Source organism: Sphaerodactylus townsendi, linkage group LG03 (genome assembly GCF_021028975.2).
Source record: "Sphaerodactylus townsendi isolate TG3544 linkage group LG03, MPM_Stown_v2.3, whole genome shotgun sequence".
Classification (NCBI taxonomy): Eukaryota; Metazoa; Chordata; class Lepidosauria; order Squamata; family Sphaerodactylidae; genus Sphaerodactylus; species Sphaerodactylus townsendi.
In genome coordinates, this window is record NC_059427.1 from 149,865,084 (window position 1) to 149,875,416 (window position 10,333).

The 10,333-nt window shown below is 46.3% G+C and overlaps 1 protein-coding gene across 1 annotated transcript in view; it reads right to left on the bottom strand.

Moving 5' to 3' along the window:
• Positions 1-359: 359 nt before the first annotated feature.
• Positions 360-10,333, bottom strand: part of LOC125427921 (polypeptide N-acetylgalactosaminyltransferase 6-like) — a 30,006-nt gene continuing 20,032 nt past the window's right edge. The window contains exons 6-9 of the mRNA XM_048487488.1: positions 9,368-9,499; positions 7,718-7,819; positions 6,080-6,232; positions 360-2,410 (exon numbers count right to left, since the gene is read on the bottom strand). Of these exons, the coding sequence (XP_048343445.1) occupies positions 2,297-2,410; positions 6,080-6,232; positions 7,718-7,819; positions 9,368-9,499 (501 nt within the window). The 3' untranslated portion in view covers positions 360-2,296. The remainder of the gene's footprint in view (positions 2,411-6,079; positions 6,233-7,717; positions 7,820-9,367; positions 9,500-10,333) is intronic.

Below are 10,333 nucleotides of genomic sequence, written 5' to 3' on the forward strand. Positions count from 1 at the left end.
CGTGGGAACTTGAACAGGGCTTTTCCAAATCCTACTGTGATTCTCTAACCAACTCACTAGGGGTGGCCAACCTATGATGCTCCCAATGGACTACAATTCCCATCAGCCCCTGCCAATTGGGCATGCTGGCAGGGGCTGATGGGAACTGTAGTCCATGAACATTTGGAGCATCATAGGTTGGCCACCCTTGTCCTCCTCTTCTATATTGCATAGTATTTGATATGAATGCCATCAAACTGAATATTGGCCTCATGCTGGGATGGGAGGATGGGGCGAAAACCTGTATGAAACATTACCACCTTACTAAAAAAAAAGTTGCAGAGCTGTTCACAAGGAACAAGAGACAAACTTCTCTTATAAAAGTTTTATAAAGTTTATTCCAACCAGGATTGCCAGGGCAGATCACTCTGTTTCATCTTAACACCAGAAGCCTTCTGGGAAATGAACTAACAATCACTTAGGGATGCTCACAGCAGTTCTGTTATTGAAAAACCAAGGAAGAGTCTGTATCTTCAGTCTTTCATCCGAGTGTTCTTGCTTCAAAGATGCTAAAAAGCGGTACCCAAACCTGACAGTATACTTTAAAAAGGGGGGAGGTTGACCGAATTCCTTGTGGACCCCGACACCAATCAATCAGTTTTTAAAGCGCACCTCAAAACATTAAATTTCTCAGAATTCCAAGATATTCCAAGACTTTCCACTTAGATTTCGAATTGTACTGACAGTGTGATTGCTAATCAGTTTTACAAGTAAATAAGAGGTCCTGGGCCCCTGTCAGTTCGGTGGAAGTTGCTGCTCAGTGAATTAACAGCATCACAGCCACATATTAGCCTCCCATCCAGGAAGTCCATGGACAAAACAGATCTAAACACAGTAGACAAAGTCATGGGAACAATTATTTGCCCTAGCAGGCAATGACAGCGAACAATATCCAGTGTCACTTTATTCCAGATCCCACCCCCATAGGGCATTCATGAACAAAAACCACACACACAACCCCCCTCAATCTCACATTCTCTTTCACTCCTGTCTGGTTTGGCAGCCAACTTTCATCCGATGAAGGCCCACATCACCCCCCATTTCCCCAAGTGTTTCGGCTTCTCCCGCTAGCCTCAAAAAGGCACGTTAGCAGCTTTTCACATTGGACAGCGTACAAATCAAGGCCACGGAAGTATCTTCGAGGAAAGGGAGGAACCATCCTCAGTCCAGGAAAAAATCAAGCTGTGCAAACTGTATCGAGCCTGCTGAGCGCCGGCCCATTGCATGGAGCTGGCGGGGAGCCACGTCAGGTAGAAGGACTCTGAGAATCGACATTGCAGGTATCCAAAGAGCGGGAAAAATGGCACAGTCGGCCCCGGAAATTGAAGCCGTTGGGAGGTACTCAGCAGCCGGACGCCCGACATCATTCCTTTGTGAGGAGCCAGGAAATCCGCCTTCCTGCCTAATTCCATTTCTCTTTGGTAGAGGGATTAGCTGCCTTGGAAGCAGGGTTTTTTTTTCCCAGTTTCCAGCGCCATCAGCAGTTTATTCAGTGTGTTGGCAAGGATCTCCAAAGTCTGAGGTAATGCATTGGCTACTGCCTGTGCAAAGGGCTGGAGACTTCAGCTACACAACAACACTGCACTCAAGTGTTTACCATGTTCAACGCAGGCAAACCCTTATCGATCCATTGAAGAGCAAGTGTTGCCCACGACCTACCCTTCAGCAGAGGGTTCAGTACCTCCCTATGAAGCCCAGAACCATTGATCAGAAATTCCATTTCCTACCTAACAGAGACAAGAGTCCTCCTCTTTGGCATCAGATAGTCTGCCCCCCCCATCCCCGCCCGATAACCTGCAGAGAAGTTTATTCCCTTCAATAGGCTCTACAGCTGGCTATCAAGGCACTAATTTCTACTTTGCTCCCAGTACGCAAATTAAGAAATATTTGTTACTCATCTCAAGGGGCTTTAAAAAAAAAATCTAGCTCAGGAGAATTCACTGACATTGTCTTCCCCACAGGCTGGAGCCTCAGTTCCTCTAAAGAGCAAATATATACACACAAAGATATAGACACCTGCCTGCAACTTCGACAACAGGAAACGTTAAGGACACTTGAGGTTGGCTGCATTTTGCAGACCATCTCATTCCAAAAGGCATCAGAATGTGTTACAGGCATGTGGCTAAGCAGAAATGGGTCCCCTTTTCTCTTGGACGTCAGCCTCCCATTATCGTGAGAGGAAGAACACAGAAGCTGCCGTGTGAGTTCAGTGGTGACAGGCCGTTGCGTACGCTGTGTGGGTCTTTCCCGGAGCCCTTTAGCTGAAGTACCAGAGTTGATAGGCATCTGCAGAGTTGCAGAGAGCCGTGGACGGATGTTCTCCTCTTCCAGACAGACACCTGCTTGATGCCACATTCTTAATCAGGTGGTCCTTGAAAAGAAAATGATAATAATCTGACATTCTGACACCGGCAACATTCACAAGTCCTGGGGTGGCGCTGGCATCAGCAGTGGGTTGAGTGGGGAAGATGCTGAGGCCCACCCCTGCTAAGAATAGGGCTTCCTTTCTCACACTGCAAACTTCACACCACAGTAAGAAGGAGATCCAATAACTTTATTATTTTACAGTGATGGGTTGTTTGTGAAAACATCTGCTAAGCCAGGGATCTGCAACCTGCGGCTCTCCAGATGTTCATGGACTACAAATCCCATCAACCAATTGGCCATGCTGGCAAGGGCTGATGGGAATTGTAGTCCATGAACATCTGGAGAGCCGCAGGTTGCAGACCCCTGCGCTAAGCTCTCACCAAGGTGCCGAGGGACAATTGGCCCACTCTGATCACACGCACATTCCCCCTTCTCCTTGTTAACAGCAAATCTGTAGACCTCAAGGGGAAATTTTTGGAATTTCAAAGTATCACAAATAACGCAGCAAAAGAAGAAGAGTTTGGATTTATATCCCCCCTTTCCCTCCTGTAAGGAGACTTAAAGGGGCTGACAATCTCCCTTCCCTTCCCCCCTCACAACAAACACCCCGTGAGGTGGGTGGGGCTGAGAGAGTTCAAAAGAACTGTGACTAGCCCAAGGTCACCCAGCTGGCATGTGTTGGAGTGCACAAGCTAATCTGGTTCACCAGATAAGCCTCCACAGTTGAAGCCGCAGAGTGGGGAATTGAACCTGGTTCTTCAGATTAGAGTGCACCTGTCCTTAACCACTACACCATGTTGGCTCTCTTGCAAGTACTAAGATGGACAAGGTGACAGAAAAGTGTGGATTGTTGTGGCCAGTGGTGCCAAAGGCACATAAGCCATTGTTCTATCTAGGGGAAAAAAATCCTTAGGTGTACTTTGTACTTCGTTCTCCTCACACAGAATCATAAGAGTTGGAAGGGACCATATATACCATCTAGTCCAACCTCCTGTTCAATGCAGGATCATCCTAGAGCACAGTTGTCCAACTCTGGTGCTTCAGATGTTCATGGACTACAATTCCCATCAGCCTCTGCTGGCATGGCCAATTGGTCACTCTAGCAGGAGCTGATGGAAATTGTAGTCCATGGACATCTGAAGTGCCAGAATTGGACACCCCTGGCCTAGAGCACACTTGCCGAGTTTTTTTCTAGGCCTGTGGTGGCGAACCTGTGACACTCCAGATGTTCATGGACTACAATCCCCATCAGGCCATGCTGGCAGGGGCTGATGGGAATTGTAGTCCATGAACATCTGGAGTGCCACAGGTTTGCCACCACTGGTCTAGGCCATGGGTTGGCAAGCTTTACTACCCAAAGAACCATTTGGACCCGTTTTCCACAGCCCCGAAGATCTACTGATCTGGTTCGGCCCTTCCACTCACCTTTTCTTCCAGTGCTGGGAGGCGAAGGCACCGGGCAGGGAAACCCCCTCTGCCCCACGGAGCAGGCAATCGCCTGCTCCGTGGGGCAGAGGGGGGATGGCGGCCACGGCCTGCCTGGTGCCGCCGTCTCTTGCACTGCGGGAGGCAGCGGCGCCAGGCAGGGCCCTCCGTGGAGCAGAGGGAGGGTGGCAGCTGCTCTGGAGGGACACACCCATGGTACCCTCTGACTTCCAGGCCACGCGGAGCCGCAGTTTAAGGCTGAAAGAGCCACGGGTTGCAGACCCCCTGGTCTAGGCTCTGCTTGAAGCCTGCTGGAGAAGGGGAGCTCACCACCTCCCTAGGCAGTCAATTCCACTGCTGAACTATTCTTACTGTATTTTTTCGTAATACCTAGCTGTAATTCCACTTGTAATTTATCCCCATTCCTGCGACTGTTGTCCTCTGCTTCAACATGGAACAGCTCCCTGACTTCCTCTAAGGGACAGCCTTTCAAATACTTAAAGAGAGCAGCCGCGTCCCCCCTCAGCCTCCTCTTCTCCAGACTGAACATTCCCAAGTCCCGTTTCGCACAGGGCTTGGCCTCCAGGCCTTTGATCATCCTCGCTGCTCTACCTGGGCCCCTGCTCCATTTTTTCCTACATCCCTTTTGAAGCGAGGCCTCCAGAACTGCACACAGACCTTCAGGTGGGGGCCTGACCAATGTGGTATATAGCGAGACTGTGACATCTTGTGAGGTGGATGTTGGGCCCCTGTGGATACACCCCATCTAGGATCTGGTGTTGGTGCATGTTGCAGATAGTTCTATCCAGAAAGGATTTGTGGGGTTAATATTCTATCATGTATTCTATCCTATCCTTTATTTATTAGTTTTTTTGCAGAGATATTCTATCATTTATTCTATCATTGACTGAGGTCACAGGCAGAAAAAAAAGTGTTTCCTTATACCTGAGATCCTTGAGATGCCGCTGGACTGAACCAATATGCTCTACCACTTAGAACACAGGTGTCAAACGTGTGGCCCTCCAGATATTATGGACTACAGTTCCCATCATCCCCTGCTAGCATGATGCTGGCAGGGGATTATGGGAACTGTAGTCCATAACATCTGGAGGGCCACAAGTTTGACACCTATGACTGAGAACATCAGTTACCATCTTTTGCCTCCATTGTGTGGCATATATAGGAGCAGCAGGGGTGTAGTGGTTAAGGGCAGGTGCACTCTAATCTGGAGAACCGGGTTTGATTCCCCGCTCGGCCACTTGAGCTGTGGAGGCTTATCTGGCGAACTAGATCAGCCTGTGCACTCCAACACATGCCAGCTGGGTGACCTTGGGATAGTCACAGCTCTTCAGAGCTTTCTCAACCCCACCCACTTCACAGGGTGTTTGTTGGGGGGGTGGGAAGGGAAAGGAGATTGTAAGCCTCTTTGAGTCTCCTTACAGGAGAGAGAGTGGGGTATAAATCCAAACTCCTCCTCCTCCTCCTCTTCTTCTTCTATGCAGAAATATGTATATGAAGGAGTGGCAGAACAGAGCATCTGACCTAGGTGTACTGCTCCATATTGCCCTCTGAGGGGGGATATGCACCAATGGCCTTTCCCAACCCCTTGGAGGAGTTTCTCTTTCCCTCTTTTGATACACCACTGCCACCATGTGGCCTTTGTAGGAATTAATCCCTGAGGGATCTGGGTCCTAGTTCTTTGTGTTGCTGTTCAAAGGCCCTTTTGCTTATGTATCCTGCTACCCAGTGTCTGGCTACTATGGGGCCAGCTTATTTCACTACAGCAGGATTAGCAATTTGCCAATTGATCCTCACCATGATTTAGCTTCTAGGGGTAATAACCACCTCTATGCATACTTATAGTCTTATAAATGTTGCCCAAACTAGCGTGCATCATGATGATGTGCAAAGGCATATATTACCTTACCAAGGGGAAAAGCTGGGACAACGCTAAAGGGGACTGCCCCCCCCCCACTACTAGCAATCTGCATGATCACCAGCTGAGCCAATTGTGATATAGTAGCCTTCGTGAATTAGTAGATCCCCAAATCAGATCCCCAAAGCCACCAGAGGAATTGCTTCATTTTACGGCAGGAATTGCAGGAAGGGAATGACACTACCCTATCAGTGCCACAGATGTGGCAACAACCCAGTAATATATAGCTGGAAAACGGCACAATCCTAGTGGTGTACAGAAACATGTGCTCAAGAGGTGTATATGCCTTCTGGAATTCACATGCAAACTTACGTTGGTCAGTTCCCATTCTTCATTTTCAGGTACATGGGAGTGTTTCCCAACATAGTGGCAGTCACCCAAATCCACGGGTCCCGCTTTGGACCGGAGGCAAAGCTGCTTGCCAATGTTGTGCCGGAGGTCTCTCTGGGATGTGTATTCAAAATACTGAAGACAAAAAAAGAATACGTACACATATAACAACGGAGAGGGATCTTCATCTCTCTGCATCAGGTGACCGGGAGCAACAGCCGCAGAAGGCCATTGCGTTCACATCCTACATGTGAGCTCCCAAAGGCACCTGGTGGGCCACTGCGAGTAGCAGAGAGCTGGACTAGATGGACTTTGGTCTGATCCTGCTGGCTTGTTCTTATGTTCTTCTTATGTTCTTATGTTCATTAGAAAACATTCGTTATTGAAATAACTTACTATTTTAAAATGGGTACCTTTTAAATACAAAGAGAAACATCCTCATACTTTCATTTAATATTTTGTTAGGAAAATTACAGGAAATGCCACGTTTTCCTGCACAACAGGAATACCTATAGCCGTGGTGGCGAACCTTTGGCACTCCAGATGTTATGGACTACAATTCCCATCAGCCCCTGCCAGCATGGCCAATTGGCATGGTGCAAAATGCCAAAGGTTCGCCACCACGGACCTATAGGAACATCTAACACTGTCTGCTTTGGTTCATGTGATGCCACTTAAACTAACCAACAGCATCTCAGCAATAGTAATCTACTACAGTGGAACCTCGGTTTTCGTTGGTAATCCATCCGAAAAGAATCGATGAAAACTGAAACCGATGAAAACCGAGGCAAACTTTTCCACAGGAATCAATGTAATTCCAATTAATCCGTTCTAGGCACTCCAAAAAACATACCAAAAATACATTTTCTGGTGAATAAACATAATGTGTAATGCTGAAAACAGTAACAAACAATAACACTAGGACTAGCTTCAGAGCCAGTGGACCACTGTCGCACCAGAAAGCTGTCCAAAGAGGTCTGTTTCTGATGCCTCTTTCAGATTTGTCTGAAATGGGGCAAGACATTGTCATTAAACTAGTTGCAGACACGGCCTGCAACAGCTTTGTCCGGGTGATTTTTCTCCACAAACCCCTGCACCTTACTGCAAATCGATGAAAACCGAGGCAAATCGATGAAAACTGAGACAAATTTTTCACTGAAAAAATCAATGAAAACAGAAGGCAATGAAAATGAGGTTCCACTGTAAGTCAGAATTCTGCTGAGATTCTGCATGTACTTCTTGGGGACCTAATTGAGGGACCTAAACCTAACTACAGGAAGTGGGGGGGCGGGGGGGGGGACGGGACAGAGAGATTAATCTTCCGTATCCTTTCCCAGGTTCTGTGTCCTGATTGAAAAGACGAAGACTCAACATGAGATGGATTGACTCGGGAAAGGAAGTCACAGTCCTTTGTTTACAAGACCTGAGCTGCGCTGTTAATGACAGGACAATTTAGAGGCCATTGATTCATAGGGTTGCCATGAATCAGAAGAGACTTGATGGCACCTAACACAGGCATGCCCTGATCTTGGGACTTCCCTGTTTTGGATGGAGTAGGAACCAGTGTGCGTGCATGTGGGGGAGGGGGGGAGGCCCTGAACAGTTGCACAAATTCCATACCTGATTGCCTCCCATGCCATGGCAGGGGTACATGATCAGTGGCTTCCCTCCATGATTGTTCTCGCCCACATCCAAGCAACGTTTGGCCCCTTCGTTTCTAATCTGCAAACATAAGAACCAAACATAAGAACGCTACTAAGGGCATGTCTCTTGGCAACACCCGAACACAGACCAAGGTTCCAGTTCGATCTCTTCCTCTGCACTCATCTCCTGCCGCTTTTGGCCCTAATGCATATGTGTGCGATGGAGAATTGTGCCTGTTCCTGCAGTACGGCATTTTCCTTCCAGCTTCCTTCACCAGCAGTTCTCAACCTGTGGGTCACGACCCCTTTGGGGGTCGAACGACCCTTTCACAGGGGTCGCCTAAGACTCTCTGCATCAGTGTTCTCCATCTGTAAAATGGATAAATGTTAGGGTTGGGGGTCACCACAACATGAGGAGCTGTATTAAAGGGTTGCGGCATTAGGAAGGCTGAGAACCACTGCTTCACCACAACGACACACAATTTATTTTCTTTGTCAGCGGTCAGAGTGCTGTCTAACAAAAAATGCACAGCACCCACTAATTAAGAGAAACCTGCTTACAAACAAAACACCTTTCCTTGCATTTTAGTTGGCTACCCTGCCTGGTTCTATAGTATATTTTCATTTGGCCTGAAACAGCGCTAGAAACAAAGGTATCCTTAATCAATGTAACCCTGTTACCGCTTAATACGAACAGTAGCAAGGTGTGCTGACAGAGCGCAGGCTGCAAAAAGTTAATATGGAATTCCGTCCCACCTTTCTTCAAGTTTTCTTTTTAAAGTACGAGATTCGCTGTTTACACAACTTTTAAGTGCTGAAGAAAGTGAAATTATTCAATTGGTTGAAGGGAGGGCAGGAAGAGAATATGGAGGAAAGAAATTCCAATTCTGTAGGTTCTACATAAAAACGTCTCGCGCGTATAGATAGATGAATAGGCATAATTTTGATTTCAGTATAGATGTATCTGTGTAATTTTAATTTCAGATATACCCATTAGAGCCTCAAAGAACTGTTGGAAGTTGTTTGAACATACTGGCATACTGAGGAAGACGCACGAAAAACGTTCTATACGCGCGAGACGTTTCTATGTAGAACCTACAGAATTGGAATGTGGACTATATGGAACTGAAGCTTTGTTTCTGAACAAAGAATTGAATGGACTAAGTGATTATTTATGTTTAGTTATAAGAGTTGGAAGACTTATACTGTATCTTTAAGAACTTTGTCAGAGAAATAAGGAAATGTAAATACAAATAGAAGTGTTAAGTTGTTCAATTATATGTAAGACCAATATATAAGATTAGACACAGCCAGAGTGCAACGTGTGTATTTTTGAGTTTATTTGGGCTAATGTTGACATTGCACTCTTAAAGATAGTGGTTATAATTATTAGTGTACATCTGCTCTTAAAGTTGTCACCCTCAAAAGATCAGGGATAATCTAGAGTCCACCAATTCATTAGAACTGTCGACAATGGAGATTCTGTGTTGCAGGAATAGGTTTCTGTCTGAAAGGAAACAACTAGTGGAGACAAAGTTCTAGAATACGGATGCCTTTGCTGTAATCCTGCAAGGTAATTGTTATACACAGGAAAAGAGTGAACCAAATCTGCTCGATTTGCACTTACAGCTCCATAGAAAGTCGGAGTTAGGTCTGGAATGAAAATCTCAGGATAAATAGTCTGCAGATACCAGGTGAAATTCTTGCAACGCAACCGCTCCTTCAGTTCAAGCCGGGCAGTGAGGTCTCCGTATGTTTTCTGCAAAATCAGCAGCAGGTTTGCAGTTTACTAAATAAGGTCAGCTGCTTTTAACTGCCTCCAACATCCCACTCGTTACACGGAGCAAAACTGATCTCCCTTAAAAGGCCTGTTTGTAGAAAGAATTACTGTATATACTCATGTATAAGTCTAATTTTTCAGCACATTTTTAATGCTGAAAAAGCTCCCCTCGACTTATATGCGGGTCATTAAATTTTTGTGTGTGTTTTTACTTTGCCGGCCAGCAGGGGGCGCAGTTTTTATTCTAGCGGCACCACAATTTCAAGGTACCCTCAGAAGACACTCCTGATGATACCAGCCAAGTTTGGTAAAGTTTGGTTCAGGGGGTCCAAAGTTATGGACCCCCAAAGGAGGTGCCCCCATTCCCCATTGTTTTCAATGGGAGCTATTAGTAGATGGGGCTACCCTTTTGAGGGTCCATAACTTTGGACCCTCTGAACCAAACTTCACCAACCCTGGCTGGTCTCATCAGGAGAGTCTCTTTATGATACCAGCCAAGTTTGGTGAAGTTTGGGTCAGGGGATCCAAAGTTATTGACCCCCAAATTGGATGCCCCATCCCCCATTGTTTACAATGGAAGCTAATAGTAGATTTTCCATTTCTGATAATATCCCTCTTAAAATCTAAGTTGGGTTACATTTGGACATACAGATGATGATGAGGAATCCAGTTTTGAAGGATTTTAGCTCTTGTGTTTTAGCTTGGTTGCTGGTTGAGCTAAGGTTTTTGTACTTTTAAAGTTATTGTTGATACCATATTGTTCTTGTTGACCCTCTTTTCCACTTACAGAGCCAGTTTACTGTTTTTCTTTGA